At 35.4% G+C, this 22,420-nt stretch overlaps 1 protein-coding gene across 6 annotated transcripts in view; it reads left to right on the plus strand.

The window, feature by feature from the left end:
* Positions 1-22,420, plus strand: part of PDE4D (phosphodiesterase 4D) — a 348,860-nt gene that overhangs the window by 231,191 nt on the left and 95,249 nt on the right. For all 6 annotated transcript variants that reach the window (XM_021534338.3, XM_021534341.3, XM_021534342.3 and 3 more), the window contains one exon: positions 16,637-16,828. In XM_021534338.3, coding sequence (XP_021390013.1) covers positions 16,637-16,828 — 192 coding nt within the window. The remainder of the gene's footprint in view (positions 1-16,636; positions 16,829-22,420) is intronic.

Below are 22,420 nucleotides of genomic sequence, written 5' to 3' on the forward strand. Positions count from 1 at the left end.
TATTCTTGCCTAGGTTTCAGTATGACCAAAATGACTGTTTAGATTTGGTGCCATGTAGGGTTCAGGACATTTGAGAAAACATATTAAATGACTCAGTTGATATTGGCACAGGAACTGTTTTTATGCTTGGTAACACTATGATTAGTGACTTAATTGCTGACATATGTTTTCCATTCTTTAAGGGTCAGAGATGTGAGCTGGGAAAATATTAGGAACCACTCTTTGAACCCCAAGTGGTGGTGTCAGCCTTCATAAACTCAGCATTTGTGGTAACTCAAATACCACAGTTGCCTATTAAAAGGATTTTTTTCTCTTACAACTGTGATCTTGTTATCAGTCAGTTTTTAACTGATGTTCTTACAACAGAGAGCTCTTCCCAACAAATCTGAATTTCATCTGTAGAGATCTGCTTGCCATAAAGCCACAGAATTTTAGAATGGTTTGTGTTGGAAGTGACCTTAAAGATCATCTATCTGCAACCTCCTTGTCATGGGCAAAGACACCTTTCCTCTGCTAGGTCAGGTTGCTGACAGCCCCATCCTACACAGCCCTGCAGACTTCCAGGGATGTGGTGAACATGCCAGGGTTTAGGCCTTACTCATATTTATCAGCAGTGCCACAGTTTTTTTTTAATTCACAGATAGTAATTACATTTGCATTTTTGGCAAGCAGGATGTTCACAGCTGTGAAGCAATGCATTTTTCTCCTTGGAATATCCATTCTTGAAAAAGGCTGGAAATGAATAACTAGGAAATGACATTTTGTAAAGCCATCACAGCTTTTCATCTTGTCCAAACAGCTTTTCCACCACAGAAAGATTTCCCTCCCCTACAGTTTCTCCCCATGTTAGTTGGATGACCATATGACTTTCTTACTGATATTGTACATTTATAACTTCTTTACAATTATTTATTTCAAAAGTAACTATTGCTTTGTATTTGTTCTGTTAGTATAGCATATGTATCATTAATGGCTTTAGATGTATGGGAAGCATGCATATTTCAGCTTTCAGCAGCTCCTCAGAATGTTTTACTTCATCACTTAAAACAGATTGATTCCTAACCAGTAGTTATGTTCTTATTGGTTCCTGGTACTAGAAATAGAAGTTCTGTATGATTCATTGTAACTGAAAGCAAAACACTGTATCTTTTTTAACATTTAGATAGGCCAGCTGCTCTCTCTGCCTTCTCAATTTTTCCTTTTTTCTATTTGAGGTATTGAGCATGGTAGTATTTGGGCTTTTAATTCAAAGTAAGATTTTATGTTAGTTTAAATACTTGTTCGCAGTTGGAATCATGGAATTAAAAAGTAAAGAATTAGTTTTCAAGAACTTTCAAGTTGCTTTCAAAAATCCTCAGAAGTGACCACTTAAATCAAGTAATAATAAAATTGTGATAATAATTGGAATTCTGTTTTTTTTTTTTTTTTTATCTAAAGAAGAAAATCTAAGAGCTATCAGCTTAGAATTTACTTTTGCTCACTAGCACATCCTTTTTCTCAAATCTTTAATATGAAGTGTAGATAAATATAATTTCATTTGTTGGAGACAGATATTTCCTAAAAGGGATGAGCTTGCTTAAAGGATCCTTTATTGTTTCCTCTCCTTTCTCCACACATGTCCAGTCCATTTCCTTTTTGCCAGCTGCTCCTCTTTTTAAAGTGTGTGAATCTTGTCAAAGATTTTACCATAAAAATACTGGTGAATAAAGATTTTGAGAGCAGACTTCTTGAAACTCTTTGACCTTGCTATTTCTGTGTGGCTCAGAACCAACATCTGGTCTCAGATTTACTTTCTAGTTCATTTGTTGTTAAATTAGCCTCAGATACTGTATTCATTGATGGTAAATTAAAGGACCCATTTCCTGAAATTTAGCTTTGCAGAATGAGGTCTTGTGCAATATTTTTTATTGCAGGTGCTTGGAAAATAAATTCAATCCAGCTTCCAATAAAGGATAGAATATAGAGACAATTACAAACATTACTGCATAATGTAATAGTTCTTGAAGATTAAGATATTCTTCAGATATTCCCATAATTTTTTATTTTACTTTCTCACATGCCAGGGAATGATATGAACTTTAATAATTGAACTATAAGCAAAAATTCTCTGCCTTACCTCTCTTTTTTAAATACTCATTGAGAAATTGTTTTTGTTTTAATCAAACATTTATTTTTGCAAGCATGTTATACCTTAAATTGTACAAATCCCTGAATATTCTGAAATTTATGCTTACCAAACCACTTCTGTGTTGACACTGAAGTTCATTAGCAAAAATGGTATTTACTTAATGCTACTTCATTCATGCATTGGAGAATTCAGATATAAATTGGTTTCTGTTTTCATTGCCTTAACTATTAACAGTCATGGAAAGATTTAAGAGGAAAATAATACCCAAACCCGCTGTGTTTTCTAGTAGCCTGTGTTTCTCATGGATAGACAAAAAGCTCTGTGGGCAAAATAGCCATGGGTGCGAGGGGTAAAAAAAGAATGGTGTGGGAAGATGTGTACTGATGAGGCTTCCTTAATGCAAGACTACAAGATTCCCAGGAGGAGATACTTGTCCATGTGCTGTCTGTCTTAACAGGGCTGTGTAGTAGGATATTCTAAGCACATATTTAGCCACTGACAAGTTTTTCTCCTTTACACCTCAGTAATGTTTAATCTGGTGCATTCATTGTCCATATAACTTTTTTATTTTTATTTATTTAGTCTTTTCTGTTACTGTTCTGAAAAAATACCTGAAACTAGACAAAACCAAACAAACCATTTAATTCTGTCTGAAATGAGAATTCAGAATGGTTTTCTTTGTCTTATAGAATTACAGTATGGTGGGGCAAAAAATAAAACCACATTAAAAAAAAAAAACTAATCAGCTTCTCACCTGAAGTGAGAAAGATGTTCTTCTTTGTTTTATAGTTTATAATAAATGTTTGGTGGAGGGTGATTGTTTGTTTGCTTGCTGGTGGTTTATTTTGTTGTCTTTTTTTCCTTGTATTTTTTTCCTGCATTATTCTCTTCTTTTATATGGAAATTCTAATGTCTTCTTCTGCTGCATTTTTGTGGAGGGGATCTTGAAAAGAACATGTACCAAAACAAGCAAATAAGTTTTACTAAATACTCTTCTATTTTTCCTATTCCCTCACAGGTTTTCTATGAGGAAAACCAGTAAATTTTCTAAATTTCTCCTTTCCTAATCTATACCTGCTTTTGTTACATCCTTAAAAAACAGTGTTTCTGATACTTCTCTTGTTACTTCTTATAAACTCCTACTACCAAATTAAAACTCCCACTGCTAAAATTAATTACTATTAATTTTAGGTAGTATGTAGATTTTTATTTGTTTTGTTTTGGTTGATTTTAAGTATCAAAACTCTTGGCTCTTTACTAAGTTCCCATTTTGCAGGTAGGCAAATGTAAGCATAGAAGAGGATAAAATGATTCAGTCAGGATGACTCACCAGCGAGAGAACTGGTTTTAGTATCCCCTTATTCTACTGTAAACAAATGCAACAAAGGATATCCTGATAGTTTTCCCCTCCTTCAGCAGCTTGGGCCCCCTTCTCATCTGCTAAAGGTTTCTCCTCGAGAGCCAAAGACTGTGTGCAAGTTTTATGGCAGATCATGGGTTAGGCAAGGTGATGGATGGGGCATCTATGTTGGTGCCAGCTAGGAGGGCACATCACCACGACTGTGTGTGGGCAGTGTGGCAGGGCTTTGGGTATATCAGCTGAGTTTTGCTGAAAAGCACTGCTCAAAAGGTAGTTTTTATTTGGCAAAAGTGTTGATTCTCCTGGGAGCACTTCACAGGATGAAATAACAAGATGTCAGGGGAAAATAGCCGAAGATGTTGTTCCAAAAGCAGCAGTGTTACACTGACATTTTTTCATCAGTAGGGGCTGATGAGAGATAGTGAACTTTCTTCTTGCTCTCTTGGATTGTGCATTTTGTAATGTTTCCTGAATGATATAATCACCTCCTTGGCGCCAGCAATTATGGCGTGTCCTGTCCCAATTTTAGTAATGACATCAGGATCAAGAAAATAGACATTTAGAATAACGTTGACTGAAAATTCTTTTTTGCACTGAGTCAAGTCAATAATGCACAATTTTTCCTGCTAACAGGAAATTTCATTATACCAAAAATGACCTTATGCTTTTTTTTTTTTTTTTTTTTGTATTTGTAAACATACTTCATGTTAATCATTTTGTCCTAAGAAACTCTATAATCAGTGGTTATGATTTGTCCAGACTTTGCAATGATTTATGTTAGTTAAACATACATTCTTTTGGTGTTTGGGAAGGGCTTGTGGAAAGGATGAAAAAAGGCAGTGCATTTTGCCTGATGGAGAATGGCAGCAGAAGAGTTGTTGCAGCAGGGAGGATGGTTAATGGACAAAACCAGTAGAAAGCAATCGCCTCCTCTCCCAGATTTTTAGTCCAAATTGGAGCAGAATCTTATCCTATAGATCTGCTTTGTGCTTACAGATAACTCTGTAACTGACGAGAAATTTTTAGCTGGCCTTGATAGATCTACAGATATATATTTTTTCATGGCACAAGACTGAGTTGTAAATTTAATTAGAATGATTTGGTCTTGTTCTGTGAGAAGAATTTCACAGAAGATTTTGTTTTGCAATACACAGTGATTTTTAACAGCTTTGGCTTGCCAGGTCACTCACATTTATTTTAAAAAGTATATTTTTTCAGCTTCTCTTTCAATTAACTGCATATAATCTGTTTGTAGGTTTATTTAATACTGGAAAAAAATGCCTTGCTACATTATAAACTGGCCTTTCTGTTATTACATTCCTTCACGAGAGAAAGACTCATTTCTTTGATGAGGCATGCTTACTGTAGCAACCAGTTAGAGGTTAGAGGTTTTCTCTCATTTCTCTCATTTCTAGGTAAATTTTTTAATAGTCCTTGAGCATTTTCTGACCTCTGTTCATTTAGATATTTCACCAAATGAGAATTGTATAATCTGTATAGTAACTTTATGCCTCATAATATGTTCTTTGTTTTATTAATAGGTAAAGCACTAAATTTATTACTCTGCAGGTTTTGCTTTGTCACAGAAAAAGCAAAGCTTTTTTTGCTTTTAGAGTCCATGAGTCATGTGCTCAATAGGGATCTTATAGTGACTGGTAGAAATAGACAATATAGGATCACAAGAAATTGTAACAAGAACATGCTTATGTTACTGTAGTAGTTAATCAAAATGAGACTGTGAATGAAGTTCCAATGATCTTGAGGATGAGCAGAAGATGAAGGTAATGAAATATTCATTATAACCAAAATGGAATGTGTTCTTTTTCATTTATGTACTAACTGTTAGAAGGCAAACACTGCATTTGAAGCCAGATTTCTGATGGTCTGCCTTTAGCAGCTGTTAGCAGTGATACTGGAGATAAGCAATAGTAAAAGCAAGGGTCTTCAACATGTGCTTAAATGTATACACAAAAACTTGATATCCATGTTATTATGGATATAAATCAAGAACAGAAGCCAAGATTGCATATGACTTTGGAACTTTCGGTTAGTCTTGTGCATAAATAATTTTATACTTTACCTATGTGGTTCTACACTATTTTTACTTCACTGAGTGCTCAAAACAAATGCAACTGAATTAATAAGATATTCAGTATATTTTCATTTTCTTGCTTCTCATTATATGGTCACATGTTTTATTTACAATCTGCTGTTCATATGTATTGTAAAAGCAGCTCTAGTGCTTTCATAGCCTGTTTTGCACTGCTCACCACTATGACACTTTACTGCTTCTCACAGATGATTAAATAAATTTTCATCTTGCCCATGTGATTGAAGGAATTGTATCATCCTTCCTTAACGGGTACTAAACCACAGAGATTAAAGTAAAAGTATTACCTAACTCAAACAGTTAAAATATGTTGTACAGGATTTAGGGTTTTTTATCTCCTTGGCATGGAATGACTCTTGTATTCAGAGCATTGATTCAATGAAACAGTGAGCAAATGATGAGGGGCTAGGTTACAAGGGAGATGTAGCACTTCTACTTGCTCCTTCTTACCCTTTTCCATTGGCATTCACTTTTGGCACTTGTAGAGAGAGAACAGTTAACTGCTCAGAGGTTCTTAATCTGTGTTTGTGAGTGTTGATGGCTTTAGTGTGTGGAGACCTCAAGAATGAAAAATACTTAACTAGTGATGCAGGATAAAATTGGTGTAAGTCACCTGTTTAGGTGATTTGCAGTTGGAGGAATTTTGTGATTTAGCAACAAGAAAACACAGTCCTACACTGTGGAACACCAGACATCCCTCCTAGGTAATGCTATTAGGCATTGTAATAATACACAAGACCCAAATTATTCATTATTGTAGATTATAATTTGCTTTAGACTAGTGACATGAATTATCTTTGACATTACATGCACTCAGTGAATGTGCTCAGGGTCTAACAAAAGTGTGAGTTCATACACACAAGATAATTTTTCTCAGCAATCTTCCAAGGTTAGCTCCTGAGCTTGTTATCCTTTAAATGTTGTTGCTTGGATGTGGCAAAGAACTTACAGAACTCAAATCATTACATATATCTTTATACATTTAGTAGAAGTCTAGGGAAGAGGAAGAGACAAAAATCTAACACAATTAGTAAACTAAATACAAAAATACAGTATAAAATAAAAATAATTCGATATAACATAGAAACTAAAAAAAAATCCAATACCCAGAATTTAAAGAACTGAAATGAACTGAAGTGGAAAGGATGAACCAATTTTGCTAAACCAAAGTAAAACAATTTTAGAACTCTAAGGATCTCAGTACCCTGAGCTTTCACCCTTTACAAAATATATAGCTTACTTTCAGTGATAATTACTATTAACATATCCCAACACAAATTCCTGTGGAAGCAGATTTTTTCTTGTGATTTATTGCCAGCTTATTGCAGTGAGAGAAATGCTACAATGGTGTGAGGAAAAAAAAGAAGTGTCCTTTCAAATATATTTATGCGTCCTTTACCTAAAGCTTTTATTGTCATGGGCAATCGAAAACAATACCTAAAGAAACAACTGCAATTTCTTATCTAGCTGTCTCCTGTCCACCCTCCTCTGAAGCTGGCCTTGATTTCATGTTGATATTTATGTGTACACAAATTTTCTATGTGCAAGATCCCCATAGTTTCTGCTTTAGAGCTTCTTCTCTTTGGACCTTTCTGTACACAACCCTTACCCATTTTCTTCAATGCACAATTTTTGAAGAAAGGGTTGCTTAAGGTCAGTTGTACAAATACTTAATAATTATGAACTAAGTGATACTGAGGATTGCAGATCCTCTTGTCATAATGCCCACACCTCCTGGCTCACTGGATCTCTTTCTAAGAAGGACCTTGCCCTTCTCTAGGGATACAGGCTGAGAGAGCTGAGCTTATTCAGTCTGGAGAAGAGAAGGGAGATGTAGAACACCAAGGAGACACTAGAACACCTTCCAGTACCTAAAGGGAGCCTAAAAGAACAAGAGAGACATTTTATAAAAGAATGTAGTGACAAGAGACAAGGTAATGGTGTTGACATGAAGAAGGGTAACTTCAGATTAGATGTTAGAAAGAAATTCCTCTTTGTGAGGATGTAAGCCTCTGGAACATATTGCCCAGAAACGCTGGGAATGCCCCATCCCTGGAAGTGTTCAAGGTCAGGTTGGATGGAGATCAAAGAAACCTGATCTGGTGGAAGGTGTATTCCTGCTCATGGGAGGTGGGCTGAAACGAGATCATTTTTTGGTCCCTTCCAAACCAAACCAGTCTGTGGTTCTATCACTCTGTGTGGTATTTTCTGATATGGGAAAATAGTATGAAGTAACCATGAACGCTTAGTCCTGCCACCTTCTGTCACAGGTACTCCTTGCAAAAGATCTTTGCCACTAATCACGGGGTAGGTGTGACCATATCTTCTGTGACCTAGCATTTATCACCATTTGGGCCGTATATCATGATGCTTCAGGAGCAGGTTTTGCTAGGAAACTTCGTAATGCATATTAGTGTTATCCCTTGGAATATTTTTACCTATTATATGGATTCTGTGTTTTCATCAATACTATAGAGTATTGATTTAAATATTACAGGTCTGAGAAACTCCCTGGTTTCCTATATCTGCTTTATCACACCAGTGATTCATAAAGAATATATAAACAATTTAATTGCTTTTCATAATGGCATGTAACTGGATTCACAAAAAAGAGGAGCTCTTTCAGTGTATTGAATTTTCCATCTCTGGTACCATTTTGGTTCTCAGCCATGTTCTGCTAATATCATAGGGAAACTGCATTTTAACTAGGGTTTGGAAACATACTTGGTGGATGGCTTGCATATTTTTATTAATTGATAAATAAGCATTTTGATATGCTTTGAAATTTTATTCTACTACATTTAAAATAAGACAAAATTAATGGCACTGTGCATTATAGTAAATTCATACCACATGGTCACATTTGGTGCAAGTTGGTTTTGTATCCCAGCATCCAAATACTGCCCAGAAAGGAGTGGTGGAGAAAAAGGAGTTGGTATTTTTAGATCAAAACTCACCCTGGAAAGAAAAGCAATTTTTCTTGAACTTAAAAAAACTAGGTAAAGTGATTTTTAAAAATAACATCTGAAGATAGTTCAGTATTTATGCCATACAGAGGAACCTAAATAGGCTGAAGTGGGTGCATGGGAATCTTATGAAGTTTAATAAGACCAAATGCAAGATGCTGGACTTGGGTCAGGGCAACACCTGAGGGGATGAACAGATCAAGAGCAGCTCCAGGGAGAAGGAGTTGTGAGGCTAGACATGATTCAGCCATGAGCAATGACAGCCCAGAGAGCCAAACGTGTCCTGGGCTGCATCCAGAGCAGTGTGGGCAGCAGGGGAGGGAGGGGATTCTGCCCCTCTGCTCTGCCCTGCTGAGACCCACCTGCAGGGCTGCATCAGCTCTGGGGTCCCAGCACAAGCAAGTCATTGAACTGCTGGAGGGAGTCCAGAGAAGCCACAAAGATGATCAGAGGGATCGAGCACCTCTTCTATTAGGAAATACTAGGAGAGTTAAGGTTTTACAACCTGGAAAAGAGAAGGCTTTGTGGTGACCTAATTGCAGTCTTCAAGTACCTAAAGGGAATTTACTGGAAGAATAGAGAGAGACCATTCACAAGAGCATGTGAATTCACAGGACAAGGGGGAATGGCTTCAAAGAGAAAGAAAGCAGGTGGTTGGGATTAGATATTAGGAAAAAATTCTTTACTGTGAGGGTGGTGAAGCACTGGAACAGGTTGCCCAGAAAAGCTGTAGATTACCCATCCCTGGGGATCATAGAATCATAAAACCATAGGATTATGGAATGATTTAAGTGAATGGTGACACTGCAATGTTTTACTGCAATCAAATAATGACAGTAATAAAAAAAAAAAGAGCAGAGTACCATTAGTCTGGCTGAGACTGCAATCCTAGAAATGCAGTTGAAGTGTACTTGCAGCAATGGCATATGGGAGTGGCAGGGACCAGCAGGTTTGTAGCGCACTTGGAGCACCCCAGGGCTTGCTGCCTAGTCTTTCTCATGTCTGAATCAAGTGGTTCTGTTTTTCAACATTCTTTTTCTCAGATTGCCCAAAATATTCTTCAACATTTTCTGCAGGTTTTCTCATTCAGATCTCAAGCTGCCACAGATTTTAGCAGAAGCATTGGGAAAAAGAGTTACTGTCTTGGTGGTTTTTTATTATCTAAAAGTAGGAATATTAATCCCCTTAGGTCTATTAGATCAGAAGAACCATACAAAGTGACTTAAATTTAATAAAAGCATTAACAGATTACCACATTTCTTGGAAATTATTTTTCATTTCATTTCTCTTGTGGTTCTTGTTTGAATTGTCGTTATACAAAAATAAGACAACCATTTCAGCTTCAAAGAGACATCAAAACATCAAATCTGTGTGATAGGATCTGGAATACATTTGAGCATCACGTTAGTAGAAAGAAGTTCACTCCCAAGACTAAGTTTAGAGAACTAAACTTTCCAGGTGAGGAGTGATATTCTCTCTGAGGAAAAAACAAAAGGAATAACAAAGGGAATCCCAGTACAGCTGAGCACAATAAGCAAGCTGATGTAATAGGTGCTTTAAAAAAGCATTTCCTGCCAAATGGATAGACCACTGAGGTATAATTAAGAATAATGAGGTGACATTGTGGAAAGCACATCTTCAGTTGAGTGCCAGGAAACAATTCAAAGCTAAAGTACCAAAGAAATTGAATAGTCTTCACAGGAAACTCCTTGCTTGGAAACTTCAAAACAAAATATGAAGCGGTTTGTTTTGAGATATTGGATTTCCTGAGATGCTTGCTAGAAAAAACATGACCCAGAAGATAAATAGTACAGAAAATAGTTAACTCTGGTAACATGCTTGAGTTGACCATTCTTACAAACCAGTCTGCTTCATAGTTTTTTCATCCTACACATCTTCTATTTGTCCGTTTCCTGGGCTTTTAATACTAAGTCTTGTAATTTCAGACTTAATATTAAGCCTTGTATGCTCAAATGTTTCTAAAACCAGTTAATGACAAGAGCAAAAGCCAAGTTCTACTGCTAAAAATAATCGCAAAATGAAATATTTTATTCTTTTGCTTGGAATTATGATACAGGAAAAACTACCCACATCACTTCTAAATATGGAGTTAATCATAGGGCTTGCTTTCTGAATTGCTGAACTGGAAACTCAAAACCACAACCAGATAGTTGACTTGAATTCTACAGTGGTACATGAAAATTCAGATTTAGATCATATGTTCCCTTTAATATAATTTGGTTACAATTCATTGGAAATATTTGAAGTAGTGGAAGGCAATTTTTTTTCTTAATTTTGCTACAAAGAAAATAAAAATATCAGTTCACATATAATATTTTTTCTTCAAATGTAGAGAGTAAGTATTATATTCCTTCTAGACTATCAATACAAATGTTTTTCTTTTTCTTCCCTGATTCTACTGAGGGAAGAAAAAGAAGGTGTTGTTTTTTTGTTTGTTTGGTTGGGTTTTTTTGGGTTTTTTTTAACTAGTCTTGGGGGAAAAGATGGAAAGAAAGGAGATAACAGATGTGGATTCTTCTGCATCACTGGGTAGACACTGTCAGTAAGGAAACACTTTGAAAGGTATCAAACAAATAATTAACCTGATATTAAATTATATACATCCACTGATTTAGTTTTACTGGGTTTTTACTTGTTTTTTGTTTCTTGTTTTTTTTCTGGTGCTACAGGTTAGCCTATTCAACATCTAAAATCTTCTGGGAGCCTGGGGCAGGAGCAGACTAGTGGCAACTTATTTCTTTATGATAAAGAAAATTCTAAAGTTTCATCTCTCACTTAGGGATAACTATGCCTGACAAAATAAAAGGGATGCTCAAGTCAACTGTTGTCACAATTTAATGCTTAGTTTATTAAAAAGCAATAAAAAGGCCCAAGTGAAATCATAGACCTACCAAGCAGTCTTAGATACAGGCCCAATCTGCCCTTTCTCTACAATCCTCAATACTCATGGTGCATGCCATCAGCAATGGTGACCCACTGCTTATTTAAATCTGAAACAATCCAAGCAATAAATTCAGATTCTGCTTTTGAAGGCAGCATCCTTTCTTTCCCTTTCTCCAGTTGCTAAGACTTCCTTCCTCAGAGATGGGCTCCTGTCCTGGGGCACAAACAATAAATAGTTTACCCTTTCCTTGGAACCTTATAGTTTTATTACCTTGCTTTTGCTCTAAATTAGATCCTGCTCAAAGGGAGTTGCTGCAGGGCAGATCTTCTCTGATAATTTCAGTGAATTACAGCTGCTACACCAAATGCACCTATTTTGTGTAATGGGATTGTGCTACCAGGTGAAAAAACAGGACATGACTTCTTGGAAGTGAGGACACTGAGATGTGTATATAGGTCATAGCACAGATGGCTGGAGAGATTGCTTGACACTAGGACAATGGAGTCCTTTGATGGGGGAAAAAATTTGCTCCTCTAGAACTTGCCTGTCCCTCTGTAATGCTAAAGATGGACTTAAAAGATAAGATGTCCCCAAGAGGTTCAATTAATTTGGCTCTCCCTCCCTGTAGTTTCCAAGATGAAAGTGGGAAGACACTTAGAGGGGAATAGGAGGAGTACAATTTTCATTCTTAAAAAGTCTAGTAAGTTCTTCATTTTAGGGTGAAATATAATTCCTTCTCTCTCCTACTATTGCATATTTCTCTAAAAATAAAAACCACACAAAAAGTAAAGAAACCCTCCCACCAAAAAGAAATGCTGCAGGATTAGAGCTAAATTCTCAATACTAAGGAAAACCCAAACTGAGATTTTCTATGCAGCTTTAATTACAAACTCTTGGGTATAGTGATTATGATGCCATTATTCCTTATGTAACTAAAATCTATATTTCATATACAGGCCTCTGCATTTTTTCTTTTAGCAGCATGGGAGAGAGTAGGAAAACATTATTTAGTGACTCAAAAGGAAGTCCACAGTTTCTTTCAACATGCAAAGGAGCTGTGCAGTCATTAACAATGAAGAAGTGCTGCTAAGATTCAGGATCAGGATCCAGAACCTCTCTGATTCTTTCCACAGAGTCCTGGTATTGTCTGAAGCAAATCTCTAATAATCTTCCTAATGTTTGCTTGTGGTATTATTTGTACTTGTGTTAGGAGTGTAAGGAAGATCAGCCATGAATGTTTACAAATCATTGTGTTTTGTCCCCATCTTAATACAGAGCCTGGATGACAGAAATTGAGCAAGAAGTGCAAACAAGATGGATAGGCAAGCAAGGGAAAAAAACTGAATTTCATCTCATGTCAAGTTTCTCAGCATTGAACACTGAATAAGGCAGGCTCCAAAAAAAAAACATTAATGCCTTAAAACTTTTTGTCAAAATGCAGACACAAAAGTTGCTGAATTATCATTGGCCTTTCAGGGCTTTGGCATCTCTGGGGTTGCAGCAAAGCTCTTTGAACACATAAAATTCTGTGATGCTCCTGTCACCAAAGGCAGTTTCAGTTTGAATGCATTATGCAAAGTGCCCAGAGCTGGCTGCAGAGCAATGGTGTAAAATTCTGTCTTTAAATTTCCACTTACTACCTGTGAAATGAAAGCAAAAGATTTCCTGTTCTCTTTAGCAACAACTTCCATGAAGATGTTGTTCTGTTTCTCTGTTCCTTCTAATTTACAGCATATTCTTGCTGTGGCTTAAAACTTATTGAGAGTGAAAAGACAAATATGAAGAAAGCACAGATGACTTTTAGCAATTTCTGTTCAGGCAAGTTAAAGAGCCTGTCCTGTTTTGCGTCTTAAACTTTTTATTTTTTCAGTATATGTAACAACAAAGAGCAAAGAACTGTTGTGGAAATGTTCAATTCCCCATTCTGATTCTCTCTTCTTTTGATACAGTGTAGTCAGAAGTACAGTTTCTTAAAAATAAGACTTGTGATTCAGACAAAGGAACAATTTAAATGTTTTCATTGTAATAACTCTTTTTTTGATATAGACTTCTACAAGCATTTGTATTTGAAAGTGTTGGCAAATGTCTCAGAAATATCTAAATACTATAACATTTCAGAAACTTTTTATTATAAACATAGATTTCTTAAAAAAATATTTCTGAATTCACACTTTCCTTTGACTGTAGAGCTGAACGCTATTTTTCTTGATGCATATTTTCAGAAAATATGTTTTCTTGGAACAGCACGAGACAAATCCAGCTGATATATTTGGATCCTTTTTTTAACTTTTTACACCCATCTAGTGGTCACCAGGCAGTACAGCGGGATAAAATTTCTGTTGCAACAGCAATGTCCTTCTCAAGTTTCTCCTTTGCTGGTGATGCAAACCAAAGGACCTCTCCCAGCTGGTGAAACTGCAGTTTTACCTAAGAGACTTCTAAACTTTAAAAATTGACTATGTTACAATCTGACAGTGAAATCATTTATGGAAGCCTGCCTTAGTTTCTGACTGGAAGACTGGTAATATAATATTCATGTGGTGTGCACAAAAGGGGGAAGAAGAAAATAAAAAAAAATACAAATAAAACCATATTTCTTTAATCAAACTGAATACTTTTGATTCAGATGAATATTTACATCCACTGTTAAATAAATCAACTTAGTATTAGCTCTTTATTCAAAATTTTTATTCTATGAGAGGGACTTACATTAAGCTTAATTTATTTATATCCAGCCTTTAAGTTTATGCTCATATATATTTGAAATTATACTGCCATTGCATAAATTAGTTTTACTGAGAACAGTCTTCTGTTTTACGTAAAATTGCAGGAATTATCTACCCTCCTGCCCTCAATAGGAAAAGAAAATATACAGATTATCTATTGATTAGGAGTTTGTGTTTTCTTGAATGGTTTAAAGGGCACGAAAGTTATTCAGGAAACAAAATATTAATTTTAGGAAATTTGGATATGATGAGCTAAGCCCTTCATTAGCATTGTGATTATTTTGTGCTCCTGCAATATTTAGGAATTCAAGCTAAAAAGACATTGATTGATAACAAGTAATAGTAGTCATGCTAGTAACAGTGGCAATGTGGTTATGAATTAATGCCACTACAAGCTACAAGGGACATTTTACTGTAGTGTTCATGGTATCTTGACCTTTCCAATATATTCTCAAATACCCTTAGTAGAGCAGACTCTTCAGTCAGCACACAGATACAACAAATAGGGGAAATGAAAGGCAAAGAAGAACTCTGCACAGTCCAAGATCACCTGGAAGGCTGGTGGCAGAACTCACCATTTGTTGTCTCATTGTTTAAGTTTTCTTAGTTTGAGGTTCATAAAACATTTTAAGATACAGGCATAATCAAATCAAATCAGTCCTGGGAAGAAATGTATGTGTTTGGATTTACTGACATGTAATGTGTCCTGAAAACTACAGCGAAAAGAGAATTAAATGACTGTGCTCTCCTGAAGTTTTTAAATAATATTTTCTGTCCTTATTTTTTTTAAAAAAAAGAGAAACAAACAAACACTTGCTTTTCTACATTCAAACTGTAAGTGGTGAAACCAAAGAAAATAATATATTCTGAATGTGGCAGTAAGCTTGCAGGTCTAGAAATATGTGCAAAGTAAAAATAAACACTGAAATAATTAATGGAACAAAAATCTATCCTCTGCCAGGCTGTGTGCATCTGCGTCAAAATAAACAATATATGTTTCTTTGATTAGTTCATTTAAGAAAGGACAAAAAGGTCATGGGAATCCGGTCACTTCAGCAAAGGATTGAAGTGGCTACCTCATTGAAACCTCAGGCCAGTGGGAGATAGAACAAGCTGGTACAGGGTAGCACCTACCAGCTGTGACACTTGTGCTAGCCTGAAGTCTAATCAACAGCTGACTTACACTGCATCTTTTCTGCTGCCCTTAGCTGTAATGGAAGCCTGTGGGTGTCCTTCAAATTAGCACTATTTTCAAAATGAATACTTTATATGGGTTCAGCAAAAATGAAAATATGCTGCTAACACTTACCTATGTTTAAAAAAGTATGTGAAAGTTCCTCTGCTCATCCCTTATTCTGAAATGCTTTAGCAGTATTTTTGTCCCCATTAGTATAGCAAATGAGCCTAGAGAGCTTGTCTTGCTAATCCACACATTTGTAACCTCTCAGACTGCATACCACAAGACATCCAAACATGAAGCCACATACTGCAAAAAGCTTCCATACACTACCAAATGGAGCTGTAGGGCTGTCAAGCAACACAGACTGCCGTGAATGCATCCTCTCAGCACCACCCACCCTGTACTGGTGTTTAATTGTTTGCAGACTCTCGTTCAAGGTCTCTGGACTGATTCTCAAAGCCCTTTGTAGAAACATTACTATCTATGTAAAACAGCATCTACTCTCGCCTTCTCTTTCTTTCTGTTCCCTCATCCTTCAGCCTTTCTAGAGAAAAGTGTTCTCTAGGAATGATAAGCCTCTTTACCACTCTTCATATCAAACCCAATAACCAAAAGTGATTAATCTAAACTGTGTAGCTCAAAGACAAAAATGGCTACAGAAGTTCTGCTGCATGGCCATTAACAAAGGACTCACTACTTCCATCTCTTTGTAAAACAGCAAATCCAATGCAGGCAGATGTGCTCAAGTACATCTCAAGTGCCTTAATGCCACTGCAGCACTTTGTTTACTGGGACAAGATAAAGTATGTACTTGAAATATTTTTTGTAGTAACAAAATATTAGGATTGAGTATGCAATAAGGAAAAACCCCTCAGTTTAACAGTGGGAGACAGGATAATTGGTGTTAAGCTCAGGAGAGTTGGGGCCTGAAGAAGTAAATAGTGAAATATGTTTCCTCTGGTATAGAGCTCATGGATACTCTATATGCAGAGAAGTAGAAAGATTCTTGTATTTCTAATAGCTTGGGATTTTTCTCTGCCAATTTTCTTTTATTTCAGCCTTGGGGGTTTTTTCTTATGAGTAATTTTAAAGTATCTTTCTCGTATGGCTTGTGTTTTTTCAAAGGAGTGGACATGACCAGGTCTTTATTTCTCCACTACTATCAAGACGCAATTAGTTATGATAATTTGTCAGAAGGATGTTTATTATATTTTAAAATTCTTAGGTCAATAAAATACTAAATTTGCTCTTCTTTTTGCAGTTTCGATGTAGACAATGGTACATCATCAGGACGAAGTCCCTTGGACCCCATGACAAGCCCTGGGTCAGGGCTAATTCTTCAGGCAAATTTTGTCCACAGCCAACGTAGGGAGTCTTTCCTTTACCGGTCAGACAGCGATTATGATCTGTCTCCAAAGTCCATGTCCAGGAATTCCTCCATTGCCAGTGATATGTAAGTACCTTATAAAATACTTCTTGTCTATCATTTGTCCAATATCAAGACTTGTGCAGCCACAAGAAAATTTTTTTGAGTAAGTCAGACTGTAATCACTTATGCTAGTGAAGTAATGGAAAATTGTTTGTTTATTTCTTTAATGAAGATTATAGTTGTTCCTGTGGTTTCTTGAAGGATATCATGAGGGTGTACTTGACATGTTTATGCATTCTATTAACTTTAACAGAATAATAATGACAGTCAATACTGGTGTACTAATATGGTAAGGAGAGCTATTTGCTGACTCTTAACTTATTTTCAAGAGACACAACACTAAGTCAATTTATATTTCTTCATAATTTTAAGAAATACATTCCATTTTTTTCCAGCTGGTAAATCTTATATGTTTTTAGACAAAAGATTTACCAGCTGGAAGAAAAGAATATATTTGAGAGGAAAAAAAATATTACAAATATTGTCTAAATTAAAATAAAAAATTCTAATAAAACACCTTTTAAAGCTTATTCTGTCCTCTCTCACTATTTTGTGAAGTGTGTATTTTCTGCTAGTAAATCATGATTTTCAAGTATGTGTGGACCCCAGGTTCCATGTCTAGTGGAAGTCATGCAAATCTCTGTTTATTAGTAAGACGCCAAAAATATTTAAATATTCCATCTTCTAGTCACTTCTAAGTAGGAGAAATTATTAACTATTTTCTGTTTGGTTAGTTTTTTTTTTGCCTAAATGGCTCCAATATACACTGTCAAATTGGTATTTATTATTCAAATATTTATCTAAAATAAAGGATCAGGCTTGTCAGAATATCACAGTGAATGCTGGCTTTTAATGAGGCAAAGACCAATACATATAATCTTTAAAAAAATAAGAGTAGGCATAAAAAAAGAATAAGAGTTTTTATAAAAATGAATTAAATTAGAGCTGATATTTAACTTAAAGTCATAAATAAACACTCCTATTTTTTCGGCTTATATAATTTTTAGAACAGTTTTGTTTAATTATAGCTCTTTTTCTATATAGAGTTTCAAAGTAAGAAAATTTCCTGCCTTTAGAGAGGGTTAGGGTAAGGTCTATGACTCAGTTAAGATCTGTGGATTGAAATACTCAGTAAGCTTTGTGCCAAATGTGACCAGTTTTTGATGAGACAAAATGGGTTAGAACAAGAAAAAATCACCTTGCTTTTTTATAAAAAATATGCATTTTTCTTTGATATAGTAACTCCCTTCCAGCAAATCTTCCTTTGACAGATTTTTTTTTGAGGGAAAAGATTAAAGGTTTTATTATGGTACCTGTACCAGGATAACATTTGTAAAGATTTTTACATTCAGGACGACAATCTAGCTGACTGTATTGCTTAGATGAGTCATTTCAATGAAAAATTCAATTAGTGCTCCATCCTTGAACTCACAATCCACTTAATTTCCTAGAATTTTGGGTAATATTTCAGCACATGGCAGTAAATTGGATAAACAATATAATTACTGAAACAGCACATATTCTCCCCCTTTTTCCCCCTCTCTATTTTCTTTTCAAATTTTTCTGGAAACACATTTAAATATAAAATTTATTTGACCTCACATCTTGATAGATTATCACAATCTTTTGTCACAGATGAACCTTTGTACTAAGATGGTAAATATTCCTGCCACTGTTTTGGAGGGGAGCACATTACAAAATGTAAAAGGCAAGTTGTTCTCACCATGGAATATTAATCATTTATCAATAAGCCTAATTATAATAAACTTGGCTGTATCATAGAAATTAAGTGAAAGAAAGACAGGGAATAAAATAGGGGAAAGTTAAAAAGGATAAAATAGCAAGGAATAAAAAATAAATGTCACAAAAGTCCTTATGTATGTTTCAACCATAAACTGAATGTGCTTATGAAAAGAAAACCCATCAAATGTTATTAAAATAAAGAAACAATTCTGATTCAGGACCTTGCTAAATGAGGTGGAAGATGAAAGGGTTGAGAGAGGAAGTACACAAATTTTAGGTTAGTGTCAAATTATTCTATTTCCCTTTTGCATTTATATACATGTTTAAGTATTGTTTGTTTTTTAAACATGAGCAATGCATGATACAAAATATATGTATCATTCAGGTAATGTAAGTCAATTAATTGTACACAGCAGTTTAGTTTAGATCCCCTGATTCTTCAACCAGCCTCAATATTTCACTTTGTAAAGAAAAAGACAAAGCAAAAGGCATATGTTTTGTATTTGAAAGGGGTAGAACATCAAGAATTCTGGCATTTACATTACTCTGAAATACTGAACTTATAATAATACTTTCCAGTCAGTTGCAATGCTTCAAAATTTTAGTCAGATGTGGAATGTCATGTTCAGACAGCCAGTGGATGGCAGTGCTAAAGTGCTAAATGCGTCGTGTCATTATTATGTATGCAGCTCCAACCAAGGTAGGGAACAAATTGTGCTCAGTTGTTTGCAAACCCAAAATGAAAAGATGGGCTCTGCTAAAAACAACCTATAAAGTCAAAATATAAGATGATAACCAAGAGACTAATACAGTCAGATACTATCCCCAGGAGAAGATACAATGCGAGTCACTAGGCTCAAAATAGTTAACCTCACACAGAAAGCAAAGGGAGTTCCATTCAGGGAGTTGAGAAAGTAAAGAAACAAGGGAAGAGAATGGATAGGTGGAATGTTTTTTAAAATCAGAGAATCCAAAGTATATTTTCATGAATTAGTTATGGAAAATAATAAAAAGACAGGATGAGTGCAAGGCTGCTTTGATGAGAGAAGGTTGGTGGGACAATTGTTGGTGCAGTTAGAAGAAAAAATAGCTGCGTGTAAGAAAAGAAAAGCACATAAATTGGAATGGGGGTCAGTAATATTGTTTTAATTATCCCTTGGAAGAAATAACTTGGTCTTTGAGAATAATAAAAGCAGGACACAGATTTATAAGATATTAGAAAAAGCTGCTAAAGTTTGTGAACTGGAGAGGTGAATAATTTACAGGAATATACAAGGTCCAAGTCAGATGAGCACAGGTGTGTTGTGAAACCTCTCTGTGGGATTTCCAGCAGATTTCCAGAAAAGGATGTGAAAGAGAAAAAGAAGTAACTGAATGAGGCAGTGAGGGGTAGTGAGATAATATGAGAAATTATAGTTCAGGATCTGTGATGAAAGACAAGAAAACAAGTTTAAAGGGAAGAAGAATAAAGAATTGAAAACAAAAACAAAAACAACAAAAAAAAACCCAAACAAAACAAGCAAGCAAACTAACAAACAAAAACACTCAAAACAAAACAAAACAAAACAAAACAAAAACAACCCAAAGAAAGGTCCCAACAGCAACACAGAGGAGAAAGGAAGTAGTATCTAGATGAAAGATGTACAAAATTATTATTGGAAAAATTGTCAGGCCTATAGTTAAAGACATTAGTGAAGCAGAGAGCTATGTGGATGTCTTGCTGAGGTGGTCTGATTGCATTTTGCTGACTTGTTTGAACTGAGGTGTCAAATGCAGGAAGAGCTTGAAGTGATAACACTTTTTATACTCTTTCTTGTTAAAGGGATCACTGCCCTGGTTAATGGAGGAAGAGATCAAATTAGTAGAGAATTTCTGTTTTAGCAGAACCCAGGTCTCTAATCAGGTTAAAAAATAGGTTCCTGGAAAAAAAAAAAAAAACAGTAATCTGTCCAGTGCTGCATCACAGCCCATGTTTTATGCCACTCTGAAGGGCAAAAACACATATAATCCTCTCTGTGTTTCTGAAAAAGCAGACCAGAGGGTAGAAGTCTAGACCAGAGGACCAAGACATTCTCAGTAGACAGGTCTGCCCAAACTCCATCCTGTCTTCTGAGTGTAAGAAGACATCTGACATCTCATTTAAGCCTGTTCTCCCATTTCCACAAGCTCTCAGAACACAGTGCAGCACAGCACAGTTATCTTGGTTTCCTCAGGACTTGGCCAGCTGAACCTCACTCATAAAAAAGCAACTGCTGGGGGAGTTTTACAGCTTTAATTAGAGAAGGTCAGCATTGTTTTCTTCATCAGCTTATCACTATAAGCTCCAACTAGTATCATTTCAATTAAAACTTGCTTGTATTCATAAAAGGAGCAGAACCCAGCCAAGGAACTCTGGGTCACCATGCACCCATTCCCTGACCTGGACAACCTTCTGCTACTCAGTCAGTAACTTCTGAAGACAGCAGCATCCCTCTGCTGCTGTCTATGATAAAAGAAATATCAAGAGGATGAATGTCCAGGATATTTTCTCTACAGCTACAGTTACAGAGGATATATTTTCTCATCCTCTAAGGCAAACTTTTTCTCTTTTTTCTGAACCAGTAAGGCCTTTTATTAATCAAATATTGTGATTATGAATATTAAGTTATGGAGGAAAAACACATCTTTTTCATGAAATGCGCTAGCCAAGATTCTAGTACAGCAGACAAGACGTGTTTACTGAGAGGAGTAATTGCACTTCTGTTTAAAAAATTAGAAATAATTATCTACTCTCCAGAAAATTTGCAGCTGAAATTCCTTTTAATCATATTCTTTTCTAGGAATCTCTAATATTATTGTTTAGTGCTCATTACTGGCTGATAATGAACAGTTAAACTTCAAAGTCCAGCCTGCTCTAAAAAAGAAGCATTTTCTATGTGTGTCTTTGTTTAGAAACAATATTTAATTAAAAAAATATATTTGATTGCTTGAGACATTTATTTGTTAGTGTAAAGAAATATAGTTACATCACTTCAGGAAAAACAGGCAAATATTTTGCTTCATTGTCTTTTTCTTTTTTTTTAAGATGCTTAATATAAATTCCAGATTGCAGCTTAAATTAATCTAAGTTATTTGTAAGTCACAGACAGTATATTTTGAACTATAAATGAAGAAACTTTGAAAAAAAACATATGATTGTCCTTTCAGATTGTTTGACACATTTTACAAGTGAAAGTCAAAACAAATAACTCAACTTAGAATGCAACTACCTTAAAGTTGAATAATAAATTTGTATTAACTTCATTTGTTGATCAGGAAATTGGTTATGTCGGGAAACAAAAAGAAAGCATTTTTGCATGGAGAAGACTTTATATGCTTTTTATTCAGGGGACAATTTTTATTGATGCAATGAAAATATATTTTATTTGCTTTCAGTCAATACAGAATCATGATTGGCTTTGTGTGAGATTGCTAAAATCTTATAAGTTTACCAAACATAGCTTTCAGTTGTTAAACACATCACTTCCTCTTTAAACACTTTAAATATTTTAGGTGTTTTTCTTCCTTTCTCTGGAAACAATAGATGTTTGAAGGAAAATAACAAATGATTACTAAAGCTACAACCAAAGCTGACTGAATTCCTACATCTTTTCAGTCATAGATCGCATGTTCTTAAAAATATGGTACCAAACCTAATTCTTAGCTGGGATTTCAGGTACAATTCAACACCACTGCTCCCTGGGCTTGCAAAACTGATCAGCAGTGGAGGGGAGGGTGGACATGTGCATTTTGTGTGCCTGCAGTACTGAATGATAGGAGCAGTGTGAAGAGAGGCAGCTTTGTAAAAGAGGACTTGAATATTTTGGGGGGATTCCTTTTGAATTGTTTTTCTGG

The sequence above is a fragment of the Lonchura striata genome, chromosome Z, assembly GCF_046129695.1.
Source record: "Lonchura striata isolate bLonStr1 chromosome Z, bLonStr1.mat, whole genome shotgun sequence".
Taxonomy (NCBI): Eukaryota; Metazoa; Chordata; class Aves; order Passeriformes; family Estrildidae; genus Lonchura; species Lonchura striata.